This window comes from Hyla sarda, chromosome 1 (assembly GCF_029499605.1).
Source record: "Hyla sarda isolate aHylSar1 chromosome 1, aHylSar1.hap1, whole genome shotgun sequence".
Classification (NCBI taxonomy): Eukaryota; Metazoa; Chordata; class Amphibia; order Anura; family Hylidae; genus Hyla; species Hyla sarda.
This window is the reverse complement of record NC_079189.1, coordinates 358,588,824-358,606,937: the sequence shown is the minus strand read 5'-3', so window position 1 is coordinate 358,606,937 and position 18,114 is coordinate 358,588,824. Positions and strand designations below refer to the sequence as shown.

Sequence of the window (18,114 nt, the reverse complement as noted above, 5' to 3'; positions counted from 1 at the left end):
TTACCTCGGACGATCTTGGAGGCAAGGATCTCTTTGACAGCGAAGACATCAGAGGAGCCAGAAACAGGAGCGGGAACAGTAACCTTGGGAGAAAAGCCCTTAAGCACAAGAGGTTTGAGAAGAGATACATGGAAAGAGTTAGGAATGCGAAGAGAAGAAGGAAGATGAAGTTTGTAAGAGACAGAATTAATTTGATTCTTGATTTTAAAAGCACCGAGGTAGCGAGGACCCAACTTGTAGCTAGGGACACGAAAGCGTAAGTATTTGGCAGAGAGCCACACTTTGTCCCCAGGGAGAAAGACAGGAGGAGTTCTTCTCTTTTTATCTGCATGTCTCTTCATTCGAGACGAGGCCAGTAGGAGCGACTTTTGAGTCTCCTTCCAGATAGCGGAGAAGTCCCGGGTTACTTCATCCACAGCAGGAACTCCAGAAGAAGTTGGAATGGGGAGGGGGAGGGCAGAGGGTGATGGCCGTACACCACAAAGAATGGGGATTTGGCGGAGGATTCAGAATTTTTGAAATTGTACGAGAATTCAGCCCAGGGCAGAAGTTCGACCCAATCATCTTGGCGGGAGGAGACAAGTAGTAGCAAGTAGTCACCAAGAATCTGGTTTACTCTTTCCACTTGTCCATTGCATTGGGGGATGATAGGAGGACGAGAAATTTAATTTGATCTTTAATCGATTACAGAGAGCTCTCCAAAATTTTGACACAAATTGAACGCCTCTATCCGAGACGATATGCGTGGGAAGCCTGTGAAGACGAAAAATCTGCAGAAAAAATTGCTTCGCCAACTGTGGCGCAGAAGGAAGGCCTGGAAGCGGAATAAAGTGAGCCATTTTGGAAAAACGATCAACGACCACCCAGATGACAGTGTTGCCATGGAATACGGGAAGATCTGTAATAAAATCCATGGCAATTTGGGACCATGGTTGCTCAGTGACGGGCAAAGGATGGAGGAGTCCAGCAGACTTCTGGCGAGGAGTTTTATCCCGGGCACAAACAGTACAAGCCCGAACAAAATCAGTAACGTCACCCTCCAATGTAGGCCACCAATACAGACGGGAGATTAGCTGAATGGACTTTTTAATGCCAGCATGACCAGCCAGGTGAGAAGAATGCCCCCATTTGAGGATCCTGAGGCGAAGGCGTGGAGGAACAAAAGTCTTTCCAGGGGGGGTTTGCCCCAGTGAGGCTGGAGCAGAGGAGACCAGGCACTCAGGTGGTATAATATGCTGCAGAGGGGCTTCAGACTCGAAGGCATCAGAGGAACGAGAAAGGGCATCAGCTCTGACATTCTTGTCAGCAGAACGGAAGTGTATCTCGAAGTTGAAGCGGGCAAAAAACAACGACCATCTAGTCTGGCGAGGATTCAGACGCTGAGCGGACTGGAGGTAAGACAAATTATTGTGGTCAGTGTAAATGACAATGGGGTGTTTGGAACCCTCCAAAAGATGTCTCCACTCCTCGAGTGCTAACTTGATGGCCAGGAGTTCACGATCTCCAATAGAGTAGTTCTTTTCTGCCAGAGAGAAAGTCTTTAAGAAAAAACCACAAATAATGTTACGTCCGGTAGCCTTTTTTTGCAGAAGTATGGCTCCGGCTCCGACTGAGGAAGCATCTACTTCCAGGAAGAATGGTTTCAACGGATCTGGTCTGGACAAAACTCGTGCAGAGGCGAAGGCAGCTTTGAGACGTTTGAAGGCCTCATCCGCTTGTGGAGGCCACGACTTTGGATTAGCATTCTTCCTAGTCAGAGCCACAATAGGGGCCACAATGGTGGAGAAGTGGGGAATAAACTGTTGATAATAGTTGGCGAATCCCAGGAAGCGTTGGATAACACGGAGTCCAGAAGGGCGTGGCCAATCCAAAACCGCCGACAGTTTATCTGGATCCATTTGAAGCCCTTGGCCAGAGACTAGATAACCTAGGAAAGGAAGACTGTTGCATTGAAAGAGACATTTTTCAAATTTAGTGTACAGGTGGTTTTCACAGAGTCTTTGGAGCATGACGACGATGTTCCTCTAAGTTAGAGGAAAAAATCAAGATGTCATCCAAGTAGACCACAACACAGGTATACAATAAGTCCCGAAAGATCTCATTAACAAAGTCCTGGAAGACTGCAGGGGCGTTGCAGAGCCCAAAGGGCATAACTAGATATTCAAAATGTCCATCTCTGGTATTGAAAGCGCTTTTCCACTCATCACCTTTACGGATGCGAATAAGATTATACGCGCCCCTTAAGTCCAGTTTGGTGAAGATACTTGCTCCGCGTAGACGGTCAAAGAGTTCGGAGATCAAAGGCAGGGGATAGCGGTTTTTGATGGTAATCTTGTTTAAACCGCGGTAGTCAATACATGGGCGTAAGGATCCATCCTTTTTAGAAACAAAGAAGAACCCCACTCCAGCAGGGGATGAGGATTTCCGAATAAAACCCCTTTTTAAGTTCTCCTGGATATACTCCGTCATGGCTTGAGTCTCTGGGGCTGACAGAGGGTAAATCCTGCCACGGGGCGGAGTGGTACCAGGAAGAAGGTCAATGGGACAATCATAAGGTCTATGTGGAGGTAAGACCTCTGCTTGCTTTTTGCAGAATACATCTGAATAGTCCTGGTAAGCCTTGGGAAGGCCCGGTAAAGGGGAAGCCTCAGGGGTTTGACTAGTGGAAGAAGATGTGAGACATCGCTTGTGACAAGAAGGACCCCAACTTTTGATCTCCCGGTGGTCCAGTCGAGGGTAGGGGCATGACGCTGGAGCCACGGCAAGCCGAGAAGAACTTCAGAGGTGCAGTTAGGCAGAACGAAAAATTCAATTTTTTCATGTTGAAGTCCAATGCTCATGGGCAGGGGTTCAGTGCGGTAGCGCACAGTGCAGTCCAATTTCTCTCAGTTTACTGAAGAGATGAAGAGTGGCTTGACGAGACGGGTTACTGGAATACTGAACCTATTAACGAAAGAGGCCAAGATAAAGTTTCCTGCAGAACCAGAGTCCAAGAAGGCCACTGCTGAGAAGGAGGAGTTGGCGGAAGGAGAAATCCGCACAGGTACAGTCAGACGTGGAGAGGCAGAATTCACACCAAGTGTCGTTTTACCCTCGTGAACTAGGTGCGTGCGTTTGTCCTGACGCGGAGGGCGGATAGGACAGTCTTTTAGGAAATGTTCGGTACTAGCACAGTACAGGCACAAATTCTCATTTCTTGTAGGGTCAGACGAGACCGATCCACTTGCATAGCCTCCTCGGCGGAAGGCACAGGAACAGATTGCAAAGGACGTTGGAAGAAAGGAGCCGGGAGAAAAACACAAAAAAGAAAATTGGCCTGGTCCTTAAAGGGGTACTCCCCTGGAAAACATTTATTTTTAAATCAACTGGTGCCAGAAAGTTAAGCAGATTTGTAAATTACTTCTACATACTTCTCAATCCTTCCACTACTTATTAGCTGCTGTTTGCTCCACAAGAAGTTGTCTGACCACATGCGAGCCCCAATCCATCACTCACCTGGTGCTTCTCCTGCCCCAGCCTCTACCTCTCTGCTCCGGCACGCGTGTCCCCTTCCCCTAGGGCGCGCACGTGCTGGAGCTTTAAGATTTAAAGGGCCAGTGCGCTCAATAGTATAATTCACCTGTGGCTCATTGATAAATTCCTCCACCCTCCTCACTTCCCTGCCGGATCTTTGTTGCCTTGAGCCTGAGCGAAAGCATTCCTGAGAGTTGCCTTACTGTGTATCTGATCTTTTGCTCTGTTACTTGACCTTGCTTCTCTGCCGCCTGTCTACTGAGCTCCTGCTACGTCTTGACTACACTAATTTGCCACCTGCCTTGACCTTCTGCTATCCTGACTACGAGCTGCCTTATCCCTCCTGTGCCTCGCATCCCCTCAGCCGCCAGTGTGGTCGAGCCGTGCCAGGGGTAGCAACCTAGGTCCCGCCTGCTGCAGCATCCATCCCGCTTTATGGCGGGCTCTGGTGAAAACATGCGGCACCTTAGACTCTGCTCCCTGGTACGGTCCGAGTCATCTGCCACACATTTCCAGCGGATCCACATCCACCAGAGTTCTTGTCCAGTGTTACACAGCTCAGTCTGTTTCCCCTCTGTCTCCCCAGTATACCCCTCTGTAACCCATTGGACAAGGGATTCTCCAAAATGCCACATCCTGATCTTGCTCCCCTAACCAACCCCTAGCATATTTAACTATATTAATGTCTATTCTACAGTATCACATTCTGATTCTGTCTGACATCTGTTGTATGTCCTTTATTTTTTAACTATATTCACATCTGTTGCATGACCTTTATTTTTTAACTATATTCACATCTGTTGCATGATACGGTCTATCCTGTTCTGCATGAGCTGTGTTTCACAGCCTCTTGCCTGTTTGACTATGTTTTGGTGTTTTACCATGATATTGACTTGCTCTTTTTCATAACTCTCTGTGAGATGTTATTCCAGTAATAATAAACTTAGGGCATCTGAGCAGCTCAACCAAAACTGCATTCATGGTAAAGGGAATTCCTAAAGCTGGGTTCTGTCACAATGGTAGGGATTGGAGTTTAACTTCCTATATGCTGCAATCAATAGTGACCGTAGCATCAAAGTCATTTTAAAAGAGGCAGGGTGCGCCCTCTGCCACCCCATATGCCCCTGTAATATGATCCCAGGGTTCGGATGGTTTGCTATGGCAGACAGGCGTCGTTTTCAGACACAAAACTTATTGTGTGACCAAAGTTTCTGTGCAGTCCTAGCCTAAATAGCAATATTGAACCATAGTCCAAAGAAAAATAAGATGTTAGCCAGCATTGAAAGTGTGCTAGTAGATCTGTAGTCACTACTGTAACCATTGTGACTTGTAGAGGGAGATGAGCTGATCCACATACTGTATGTACCGCCACACTGGCACTCCTCTGAGAATTGGCATTTATAATTCACCGCAGGTTTTCAATTATACACTCGCTCTAATTAGCTAACCAACCAAGAGCTCGAAATGAACCACCGAGGTGATAAAGATAAGAAGGAGCTCAATGCAAAGAGCTGCCTCCCATTTATAGTAAATCATGTGAAAAATTAGCTTTCCCTGATATTATTATTTTATATGTGTGACTGTGAAATGATAATATAATAGTCATTGGGAAAGCCAAGGATAGGAATGCTGTGGCAATAGAGGTGTAATTATTAGAGGTGTAATTATTAGAAATTGGTTGTAAACGTTTAATAGCTCCTATGGATTATTTCATCTTTTCGAAGGCTGTGCACATTTACAAACAAAAGATGTGCACGTTTGCAAACATATGCTAAGGCAAGTCACCAATGTAAAACCCTGGAGATCCCCATTAGGCTAAGTTTCCACTTGGGTTTTTTTCTGGCAGTTTTTGGAGATCTGCCACTGCAGTTTTTGAGCCAAAGTCAGAAGTGGATCCATAAGGGAGGAGAAGTGTAAGTCCTTCCTTTATATGTCCTATTCCTTTTGAATACACTTCTGGCTTTGGCTCAAAAACTGCAGTGGCAGATCTCCAAAAACTGCCAGAAAAAACACTAAGTGGAAACTTAGCCTCAGGCTGTTGTGACAGACTGGCTAAGTTTCCACTAAGTTTTTTACTGGTGTTTTTTGGAAAACTGCCGCTGCGGTTTTTGAGCCAAAGCCAGAAGTGTATTCAAAAGGAATAGGATATATAAAGGAAGGACTTACACTTTTCCTTCCTGTGGAACCTTTTCTGGTTTTGAATCAAAAACTGCAGTGGCAGATCTCCAAAAAACGGCAGTTATAAACCTGTGTGGAAAACTAACCTTAGGTGGACATTTATCATTGTTTGCTTTGGTAAGCACGTTGTGAAGTCATTTGTTTTTTTCTTTAGTTTTGCTTATGTGCTACATATTTCTCATACTATCACAGGGGGTTGATACATTTGAAGAAAATAAGCAAAACACCAAAGTTGCAGGTGAAACATTTTTTTGCGACTTTGTTACTATATTTGTACATTGTGATCAGATCGCTCCTAAGACGTCTTTTCTCCAAACTAAATAACCCCAAGCTTGATAACCTGTCTTGGTCCTGTAATCCTCCCATACCATTAATAATCTTTGTTGTCCTCCTCTGCACCCTCTCCAGTTAAGCCATGTCCTTTTTTTACTGTCTACCAGAATCCCCAAGTCTTTTTCGATAGTAGTTTTATTAATGTCTTATCATTTAGCACATTATTGTACTTATTGTTTTTACGACCTAAGTGCATAACCTTAAATTTATCCACATTAACCTCTTAAGGACTGAGGGCGCACCTGTACGCCCTGAGCCCGATGTTAAAAACGGGGTCAGGCCGTGACCCCGCATCACACCGGATTGGTCCCGGCTGCTAGTCATAGCCGGGACCCTGGGCTAATAGCGCTCGTCACCGATCGTTGTGCCGCGCGCTATTAATCCTTCAGACGCGGCGATCAAAGTTGACCGCCGCATCTGAAAGTGAAAGTAAACACTTCCCGGGAGCTCAGTCGCGATGTCCCGTACAGCTAGGACGCGAGAAAAGACCCCCCTTACCTTGCTCCGCCGCGTCTGATCTGGGTTTGATTGTTCCAAGCCTGAGCTACAGGCTTGAGCATTCGAGACCCTATCTCGCTGATCCATGTAAAGCTATGGCTTTGCAGGGATCAGAGTGTGCAGTGCTATAGCTCCCTATGGGAGCTATAACATTGCAAAGAAAAAGTGGTATCGCTCCATGCGTAAATGTCTGAACTATAAAAAATATATTGTTAATTAAACTGCACGGTCAATGGCGTACGCGCAAAGTTCAACATAGCGTATTTGTGGTCACTTTTTAGATCATAAAAATTTTTATAAAAAGCGATCAAAAAGTCCGATCAATGCAAAAATGGTACCGATAAAAACTTCAGAACACGGCGCAAAAAATAGCCGGGACCCTGGGCTAATAGCGCTCGTCACCGATCGTTGCGCCGCGCGCAATTAATCCTTCAGACGCGGCGATCAAAGTTGACCGCCGCATCTGAAAATGAAAGTAAACGCTTTCCGGCAGCTCAGCCGCGATATCCCGATCAGCTAGGACGCGAGCAAAGACCCCCTTACCTTGCTCCGCCGCGTCTGATCTGGGTTTGATTGTTCCAAGCCTGAGCTACAGGCTTGAGCATTCGAGCCCCTATCTCGCTGATCCATGCAAAGCTATGGCATTGCAGGGATCAGAGTGTGCAGTGCTATAGCTCCCTATGGGAGCTATAACATTGCAAAGAAAAAGTGGTATCGCTCCATGCGTAAATGTCAGAACTATAAAAAATACATTGTTAATTAAACTGCACGGTCAATGGCGTACACGCAAAGTTCAACAAGGCGTATTTTTGGTCACTTTTTATATCATAAAATTTTTTATAAAAAGCGATCAAAAAGTCCGATCAATGCAAAAATGGTACCGATAAAAACTTCAGAACACGGCACAAAAAATGAGCCCTCATACCAGCCCATAAGCAGAAAAATAAAAACGTGTGGACCTACAGAATAAAGGTAAGGTGTCATTTTTACCCAAAAAAATGCACTGCATAGAAACGGAAGCCCCCAAAAGTTCCAAAATGAATTTTTTTCTTCAATTTTGTCGCACAATTAATTTTTTTCCGTTTTGCCGTGGATTTTTGGGTAAAATCACTGTCACTACAAAGTAGAATTGGTGGTGCAATACATTAGCCATCATATGGAATTTTATGTGCAAAATTGAAAGCGTTATGATTTTTAGAAGGGGATGAGGAAAAAATGAAATAGCAAAAACGGAAAAACGCTGAGTCCTTAAGGGGTTAAACTTCCTTTGATCGTGGCGTCTAAATGGTTAATACCGGACATCAGCCCGATCAGCGATGTCCGGTATTAGCTGCGGGTCCTGGCTGCTGATAGCAACTGGCACCCAGCAGGTACGAAGCGCGTTCAGCTCCTGAGCTCACTTCACATAACGGGAGCCGGCCACGAGAGTAAATATAAGCTTGTGGTCGTTAAGGGGTTAATAAACATTTTGAAAAGAAGTGGACCCAGTACTGACCCCTGTGGTACCCCACTAGTAACTGTCACCCAACCAGAGTAAGTTCCATTGATACTTACCTTCTGCTTTCTGTCACTAAGCCAGTTGCTAATCCATTTACATATATCCTCCCCTAGTCCCAGTATCCTCATTTTATATACTAACCTTATGTGTGGCACAGTATCAAATGCCTTAGAAAAGTCCATATACAACATCCACAGCTTCACCCTGGTCCAGTCTATACCTTCTCATAGAAACTGATCAGATTAGTCTAACAGGACCGATCTCGCATAAACCCATGTTGATGCTGTGTTAGAGGGTTATTTCCATTAAGATATTTCAGAATAGCATCTCTGAGTAAACCCAAGTTGTAATACCACACACAACCTGGGGACATACGTGAAGCTGGATTTGAAAGAAATTACCTCTGTTTTTCTATTCCTGGATAACCCCTTTAAGTATAAGGAATTAGGGTCTGTCTAGCACTGTACTTAATTCCTGCAAAACCCTGGGATGGATGCCATCTGGGCCCCGGAGATTTGTGTGTCTTAATGTTACTAAGGCAGCAAAGTACTTCCTGTTGGGTTAAACAGGTGAGATTTGCTGGAAAATATACATTATCCCATCCCTTGTTCTCTGACATTGGATTTTCCTGTGTGAATACAGAAGAGAGGAAAGCATTTAGTAGATTGGCGTTTTCCTCATCCTCCTCCACCATTACACCCAGACTATTTCTTAGGGGGCCAACATTCTCAGTTTTATGGTCTATTCACACGTACAGTATTCTGTTCAGATTTGATGCGCAGGATTTTCTGCTGCAGATTTCAATGTAAACTCAACACAGGTTGAAATCCTGCACACCAAAACTGCGCAGAATACTGTACGTGTGAATAGACCCTTAAGGTTCTTATTATTTATGTAGGTGAAGAATATTTTTGGGTTCTTTTTACTTTCTATGGCAATACTTCTCTCTGTTGCAATTTTTGTTAGCTTAATTTCTTTTTTTTACAGAATTTGTTCCTCTCCTTTAAATTTTTTAACACTTTCCCACAACCTTCTTGTTTTAGTAGTCTGTATGCTTTCCTCTTATCGTTTATCGCATCCCTAACTGTTTTGATTAACCAAATTGGTTTTCTCCTATTTCTAGCATGTTTATTCTCATAGGGTAAATGTCATTCACTGGAACATACAGAAACTTATAAATGCGCCTGTAACTTAGGCCATTATTATGTTTTGCTACAATTAGGTTGTGAAGGTCTTGAGACAGCTCTTAGCTTTTACCCATCATGAGATGTGTCGTGGGTGACACCTTGGCAATAAGACCTTTTTGTAGGCCATAAATTGGGACCAATCCAGCTTTTATTAATTTGCACTGACAAGGCTGTTGTCTTGGCTTTCCATACCTTTTTGGACCTTCCTTCTTTCATGTGTTCAATACTTTTTTCCTGTGTCATTTCAAAATATTACACATAACTTTATTTCTGAGCTTATCTGTTTTAGTTTCTTTGTATATATGTATGTTTTACCAACTTGTCACCTTTGTAAATATATTTAGTGGGAAAAATGGTAACGTGTTGAATAGTTATTTCATCCACAGTATGTATGTATGTTCCAGAATAACTTCCAAATTGCTGGAGATATTTTGATGAAACATTGTACGCATGTTACTTATAAGTCAAAAATCTAAAATACAGTAGAGTCAAATTAACCCTAACCCACCCCCTTATGCGAGGGTGGGGTATTTTTTCTGAAGTCTATGAGACTTACTTACCTTACATCACAAGTTCTGCATCTCTGGTTTGTAAGCCACACCCCCTCCTGCAAGCCATGTCCCTCTTTTTGTTTCCGCTCAAGGCTGCTATACCCACATCAGAGGTCCTTCAATCAGGTCTCTTTATCACAAGTTAGACCCACCTTACTCCACATGCTCTGCTCTTCATCTATGCATGAATGCTTTGTTCCAGCTTGCAAACGATGCCCCTCCTGCAACCATGACCCTGCCACAGGCCACACCCCTTCTATTTGCATCCATTTTTGTGTGTCTGTCCGGCTTACAAGCTACTCTATTAGGACAGTTTATGAGGTTACGATATAAGGTTGGGAGATGAGGTCACGATATGAGAACGGGATATATGATCGGGATACAGGGACGAGAAATGAGGATGGAATAGGAGGCAGAAATATGAGGTCAAGAGTGTCCTTAAATGTTGCTTTTCCTGTTAAACAAGGTTTAGGTAGGAAGACCGGGCAATGCCAAATACTCTGCTAGTAAACATTTAAGTGTCCCTAGCACAGAGACATGAAAAGTTTTGATCTGCCAGGGTCTCACTGCTGAGACCCCAACCGATTAGGAGAACAAGCAGGGAAAAAACGACTCAGCGATCTTTGTCTCGTTGCTATGGGTCAGCAAGACAAAGATTGCTTAAAGCAGGGGAGTAAAGCATGCTTCTCAAACAGACCACAGGTATAGTATTCTTTATTTTCATTCATCATTGTTTGTGATGTATAAAACATTAGTATTAAAATGTATAAAAAAAAAATACAAATGTGACACGCAGAGAATAAATAATTATATAATGTAATTTTGGACACACTGCTTTACACTCTGCAGATTACATATTTTCAGTACAAGGATTTGAGGATTTCTTGGTCTTGAGTAATTTGTTTAGTCTAAAAAAAAAAACATGCAAGAGTAAATTTCAAAAGACATTGGGGGGGGGGGGTATTCATCAAAATCTGTCCAGAGGAAAAGTGTCCCAGTTGCCCATAGCAACCAATTATCTAACTTCATTTCATTTTTAACAAGGCCTCTGCAAAATAAAAAAAAAAGTGATCTTATTGGTTGCTATGGGCAACTGGGCAACTTTTCCTTTGCACAGGTTTTGATAAATCTCCCCCATTATTCTTAACAATGTGGCTATTTAGTAGAAACAAGGGCTGTGAAATAGCTAGTAGCTGCTTACATTTTGATTAATTGTTTTTAGTTATAACATAGGTGGATTAATACCTTAAAGGGGTACGCTGGTGGAAAAAGAAATTCTAATAAACTGGTGGCAGAAAGTTAAACAGATTTGTAAACTTTTATTTAAAAATCTTAATCTTTTCAGTACTTATCAGCTGCTGTCTGCTCTAGAGGAAGTTGTGTAGTTCTTTTCTGTCTGACCACAGTGCTCTCTGCTGACACCTCTGTCCGTGTCAGAAACTGTCAAGAGCAGGAGAGGTTTGCTATGAGGATTAGCTCCTGCTCTGGACAGAGGTGTCAGCAGAGAGCATTGTGGTCAGACAGAAAAGAACTATACAACTTCCTCTGGAGCACACAGCAGCTGATAAGTACTGGAAGAAATTAGTTTTTTAAATAGAAGGAATTCACACATTTGTTTAACTTTTTGGCACCAAAATGTACATATATATATATATATATATATATATATATATATATATATATATATATAAAACTTTTATTTTTGCATTGGCATAACCATATTAGAACACATTTTTTTGCAAGACAGGTTGTAGTTTTGACACTATCTTCAAGTACATATATTATCTTATTGATTTTAGATTTTTTCATATTTTCTTTTCTAAATTGTCTAGTGATGTGTACATAAAGGGGCAGATTTATCAAAGCCCGTGTAGAGAAAGAGTGGTGCAGTTGCCCATAGTAACCCATCATATTGCTTTGTTCATTTTCCAAAATTGTTTTTAAAAATAAAAGAAGCGATCTTATTGGCTGCTGTGGCCAAATGCTCAGCTTTTCTTATTTGAGGATTTGATAAATCTCCCCCAAAGTGTTTAAAACAAACTAAATTTGTTGCATGGCGTCTATATCAATTTTTTGGGTGCATTTTGCGCCAGAATCCTGGAATTTCTGCTTAGTAAATCTCCTCCAAAGTGTAAATGCATAATGCAGTTTTTCATCATATTGCATGCAATGTTTATCTTACATTCATTAAAACAGTTTCTCTTCCAAACTGCTGTTCGGTGATCTCCTAGATGATCTCTCAAGAATACGATCCACTTCACTCTTTGATAGATCCTAAAAGTACATTTAAAAAGTAACTTGTTATGCATTTCCTGCACACATTATCAATATTTTCAATACTGGTTTCTGAACTAAAAGCATCACAGGGATCTAAAATGCTTTCCAATAAAGAGCTCAATGAATAACAGTGTGGTATTTTAATACAAAGCCACCACTGCAAGTCAGTTTGTGAAATTTCTCCCCTCCTAGTTCTCCAATAATAAACTGTAAGTGGTATTATTGAAAAACACTTTTACAAATTTACAGAGCAAGGTTGCCAAGTGCTGAGGCAAACAGGCTCCCGGAGGTAAGAACATTTGTTAAAGTGCCCCCAATGGTGTCCTATCATCATTAGACAGCTTTATACTCACTAAGGATAGTCTTTGCTTGGCACTATGGGTGGATAGCAGATTTCGCACTCGATTGTGTATTGATTCCCAAGTGTTATTTTCAGATCTCAGCCTGTGCAAAAAAAGATTAGATGCATTCAACACTGTCATATGACATACAGCGCTTCCGTCATTAATGTCTCAATAGTAACAAACAGTATAGTAAGTTCACAAAGAAAACTCTAACTAGTATTTCAATTTAGTTCACACTTCAAATTATAACTTTAGGCAATGTGAACACAGACCTTTCCCTTAGAGATCCCCTGAGAACTGGACTGGTGCATAAATCTTGCTGGGAATAGGCACTGTACGCGAGAGGGGCATCCAAAGTTGATTCTGAGTCAAGGTCATCTATGTCCAACCAGTCCTGTGTAAAATATTTAGAATTTAGCTTTCAGTAAGTTACTGAAAAAAGTATTATTATCATATTATTTCAAATAAATATACTGCAGTAAGTTTGACTTTTGGTTACCCATTCCTAACAGCTGTATGCAAATATATGAGTGCAGCCATACTGAGAAAAACTATGAAGGGGTGCAACGCTAAATCGGTGCTGTAATCATTTAATCTTAGAAAGTGATGGCATATCCCACCAGTAAGCCATTATTTTCTGTTATGAAGAGACCCCCATAAAAACTCACTTTTCCGATAGATGTATCACTGTGCAGGTTGTCAAATAATAATTCTGTAAAAAAAGATATATAAACAAAAAACAGACAGGTAATTAACATTGTATATGTCAAGCCGATGAATAACAAGGTATAGATATAGAATGTCTTTGGAAAATCTTCAAACCCTTTGTCGTTTTTTTCACCTTTTGTTATGCTAAAGCCTTGTGCTAAAATAAAATAAAACAATTGAGTTTTCCACAACATTTTACAATTTTTTTGCAAATTTATTAAGAATGAAAAACAAACCTTTGCAAGGACATAAGTATTTCAGACCCTTTACTATCACACTTGAACTTTGTTGTTGAGTCTCCCAATTCTGTTTATCATCTCGGAGATGTTTCTACACCTTGATTAGGGTCACCTGTGATAAATTCTGCTAATTGGACAGGATTAGGAAACACACGCCCCTGTCTATATAAGGTAATACAGTTGACAATGCATTTCAGAGCAAAAACCAAGTCATGAGGAGGAACTGGCTATATATAGAGCTCAGAGATAGGATTACATAGAGGAACAGATCTGGAGAAGAGTACAAAAAATGTTCAGCTGACTGAAGTTCCTCAGAGCACTGTGACCCCCATAATTTTTGAATGGAAGAAGTTTGGAACAACTAGGACTCTTCCTAGATCTGGCAGCGCCACCCAACTGAGTAATTGGGGAAGAAGAGTCTTGGCAAGAAAGGTGACCAAATTTCCGGAAAGTCAACCATCACTGCAGTACTTCATTAATCTGGGCTTTATTGCATAGTGGCCGGGGTTGAGCATAAAATGAATGAAGCAAAGTACAGAGATATTCATGATGGAAACCTAACCCAGAGTGATCACTTTACAACAGGACAATAAGAGATTTATCAAGACCTGTGCTGAGGAAAAGTTGACCAGTTTCCCCATAGCAACCAATCAGATCGCTTATTTTATTTTTCAGAGGCCTTTTCAAAAATGAAAGAAGTGATCTAATTGGTTGCTATGGGCAACTGGTTGACTTTTCCTCTGCACAAGTTTTCATGAATCTCCACCAATTGCCCTAAACACACAGCAAAGACAACATAGGAGTGGCTTAGGGACAACTGTGTGAATGTCCTTAAGTGGCCCTGCAGAAAAAAAAAGGACCAAGGGCAAACCTGTACGTCCTGAATCCTCAAGCAAGCGCAGGAGCTGTGCTCCATTTTAAGCAGTGCTCGGCATATAACCTTTTAGAAACCATTGATTAATGGCGATCACGCCATCTGAAGTGAAAGTGGAAGCAAACTCCTGCAACGTGATTGTGAAGGTTCGGTGAGCTAAAATGGCAGAGGAGTGTCCCTCCCCTGCCTCCTGGCGTCGATCGCCGATCCAGTGATGCGCTCCCATATGTAATTAATTTCAATGAGCGGCCAGAGTGAAACGTTCAGTCCGGTCGGCTCATTTTTGCGCCATATGCGCTTTTACAACCGGACCTAAAACCGTGGTTGACCACAGTTTTAGGTCCAGGAAAAAGCGCATACGGCGCAAAAATGAGCTGACAGGACCAAACGTTTCACTCCGGACCCTCATTGAAATTACATACGGGAGCGCATACAAAAGCATACGGGAGTGCGAGGTTTTAGCCCCCCCCCCCCTGCTGTATGCGCTCCCGTATGGGAGAAAACGTGATGTGAACCCATACGGGCTGTGTCAGTAAATCGCTGATGACACTGTGGAATGCTATGCCATAGGCATTGTATTATACAGTGAATGCAATATAATGATTGCATATAAAAGTCCATTATGTGGACTTAAAAGTGTAATATACGAAATAAAAAAGTCTATAAAATTGTATAAAACCCACTCCCCTAATAAAAAAAATCATTCTTATTTTCCCATTTTACAAAAATTTTTTTTTTACATATTTGGTATCACCATGTGCATAAACGTCCAATCTATTAAAATATTATGTTTATGATGTCAGACGGTAAACATCATAAATGGTGTTTGGTGTATGATATTTTTTTTACGTTTATGATGTTTACCGTCCGACAAAAATGAGTCGACCAGAGTCACTGTTTAACTCTGGTCGGCTCATTCAAATGAATGAGAAGGGGCCGGGTCCGACTGGGGTACAGGAGTGCACGGTTTTCCCCTCCCCCAGCCGGATCCCAAAACCGTAGGCTGCAATCATGGTGTGAATGCAGCCTTAGTATGGTCTGTTTAGCAGCAATAATGGGAGAATAGAGGGACTGGAAAGAACGATCATGTGAAGCTAGCCTTATGATAAAATGAAAGATGTCATTACAAAGTACAATTGGTCGTGCAAAAAACAAGCCCTTACATGGGTCTGTATGTGGACAAAATAATAGAGTTATGAATTTCAAAAGGAGAAGAGAAACCCCTTTAAGGCAAAAAGTGTCCTTAACGGGTTAAAAGGGAACCTGTCATCAGTTTTATGCTGCCCATGGTTTGGGCAGCATAAAACTGGTGCAGACGTCATGATTTCGGGACACACTTTAGCTACTCTGATACGCTTGTGTGTTTCAGAGTAATCATAGTTTAAAAATGACACAGGGACCCGGGAAGCTAGTCCTAGAGTCTCTTCCTAGCTGTGTATAAGAAGAGACGTGTCACTTTAGCCATCAGGAAGGAGAGCAGCCATCAGGACCCATCTCTATGACCAGTGTATCAGAGTAATTCATAGTGTCCAAGAATTGCGATGCCTGCACCAGTTTTATGCTGCTCATGGTTTAGGCAGCATAAAACTGATGATATGCTCCCTTTCCAATCGAACATCTCTGGAGAAATCTGAAAATGGCTGTTCACTAACAGTCCCCAGAGCTTAAGAGGTTATCAGATAAAAATGGCCAAAAATCCATGAATTCAGGTGGGCAGACCTTGTGGCATCATACCTGAGAAGACTGGAGGATGTAATCACTGCAAAAGGTGCTTTAAATATGTACCTAGTAAAGGGTCTGAATACTTATGTCAATGCAATATTTCAGTTTTTCCTTTCAGTAAATTAGCAAAAATGTGTAACATTCTGTTTACAATTTGTCATTATGGGGTATTGAATGCAGAATTATGGGGGGGGGGACTTTTTTTTTTGTAGCACAAGGCTGCAAAATATCAAAGTGTGAAAAAAAAGTGGAAGGGTCTGAAAACTTTTCACGTGCATTGTGTGTAACACAAAACATGACAGGAATTGTAATAAAATGTTAACTACAATATCATGCTCTATTTGTCTGCACACACACACACACATTACCTCTTCTTAGAGAATTCTTACTAGCTGGACAACGCTTGCTCTTAGGAGACCAAAGCTGTGAAGATGTCTTCTCACCTACAGGCTTAGAATGATCAATCTAAAAGTAAAGGATCAATGACAGAATAATGACATTTCATGATATGACTGAACAACCAACTATAAATTCTACATTTTTGGAGCAGAAAGTCCCACACCCCTCCTGTCTAAAAGATATTGAAAATGTGGTGCAAGTTATGTAAGCCAAAATGCACCAGATGTTCGGCGTTGGAAGTTTTATTTATTTTCCTAGCTATGTTTATTTTTACACAAACAGTGAATGTGAATAAACATGGTTGAGTAGGCATGTAAGGCTGCTTTCACACTATAAAGTTCCTCCGTTTTAAAGACCCATTATAATGTCCCTTTATGAAAACCCTTAAAAATGGCCGTTAAAGGGCCATTACAAAATCCCATACGGCCATTACAAAATCCCATTAAAGTCTATGGAATTTTTACATTATCCGTTTTAACCCGTCATTGCCCATTAGGAATAACGGATGTTATTTTGTGACGGGAGAAAAATAGTGCATGTAATGTTTTTTCTCCCGTCACAAATAACGTCCATAACTCATAATGGGCTATGACTGGTTAAAACGGATAATGTAAAAATCCCATAGACTTTAATGGGATTTTGTAACAGCCGTTCAACGGACGTTTTTAAGGGTTTTTATAACGGGACATAATAACTGGTCTTTAAAATGGAGGAACTTTATAGAGTGAAAGCAGCCTAACCTGTAGTCTGTTGAAAACATACATGTTTTACTATAAACGGAGGCCTTGACTCAGCGTCAGACTTGAATTCATTATTCCCCAGGTGTAAATCAGCGAGGCGCTGCTGACTGTCTTTGTTTAGTTCACACATTCGCCTTCGTGTATATGGTGAAGGAGAGTGGGACTGTGATGATCTAGTAGGGCTGCTGTAGCATTTCTCTGGACTGGAGGAACCTTTTGATGGACTTTTTGACCGTCTATTGGGAGAGTTCTGCAAAGACCTTCGGGATTTTGTCTTCATGGACTAGGCAAACAAAGCAGTGAACATATATAAAACTGGTTAGGAGGTCACAATAAAGGATAGTTACATGCAGCAGCACACTATTTACTGTGCAGAATACACAACTTACATCAAGTTGCTTCTGGGGACCATTTGGTGTTTCTTTGATAGTCGTTATAGTGGAAAACTCAATTTTAGGTGCAATTCCCTTTAACAAAAGGTAAGATAAAACACAGTTGAAAATATGACATACAAATTATTAAAGGTTAAAAATGTAAATGATATATCTACCTTTGTACATAAAAACCAAAAGTTTGCAGGACTACTCAAAAATACAAATACCATAAGGTGCCAGTGTCCACAACCCAATCATGGTTCCAGTAAATATCCAAACAAAGGTGCAGAACTCTCTTCCAAAATAAGGTGCAATTTATTTTCTCATGTCACAGCAAAGCAATGTTTCAGCTTCTATATGAAGCCTTTATCAAGCATAGGGATATACACAAAGTCAGGGGCATTTGTACCCAAGTGAACACATGATTATTACAAAGTGAATAATAACAATAAATTATAATTAATTACATCAAAAAATCCATAATATAATTCAGTGTATAGGTCAAACAGTGGTAATTATAATTCCATGTGCTAATTATAATATTATCTGTGATAATAAAGTGCACAGTGCATTAATAAATACAGTGAAGTAGGGCTTGAATATCAACTTCATAAATCAGCTATTAATAAATAAATCAAATTAACAGCTGCATTAAATAAAGTAAACATACTTAAATCAC

General features: G+C 41.3%; 1 protein-coding gene across 3 annotated transcripts in view; it reads right to left on the bottom strand.

Moving 5' to 3' along the window:
* SPATA6L (spermatogenesis associated 6 like) overlaps nt 1-18,114 on the bottom strand; it is an 87,046-nt gene that overhangs the window by 27,188 nt on the left and 41,744 nt on the right. For 2 of the 3 annotated variants that reach the window (XM_056522273.1, XM_056522281.1), the window contains exons 7-14: nt 17,451-17,528; nt 17,084-17,344; nt 16,291-16,387; nt 13,048-13,091; nt 12,652-12,773; nt 12,389-12,479; nt 11,941-12,032; nt 10,462-10,666 (exon numbers count right to left, since the gene is read on the bottom strand). In XM_056522273.1, coding sequence (XP_056378248.1) covers nt 11,946-12,032; nt 12,389-12,479; nt 12,652-12,773; nt 13,048-13,091; nt 16,291-16,387; nt 17,084-17,344; nt 17,451-17,528 — 780 coding nt within the window. In that variant the 3' untranslated portion in view covers nt 10,462-10,666; nt 11,941-11,945. Of the gene's footprint in view, nt 1-8,574; nt 8,649-10,461; nt 10,667-11,940; nt 12,033-12,388; nt 12,480-12,651; nt 12,774-13,047; nt 13,092-16,290; nt 16,388-17,083; nt 17,345-17,450; nt 17,529-18,114 lie in introns of those variants that run through there. The other variant, XR_008844288.1, reaches the window with a different exon arrangement.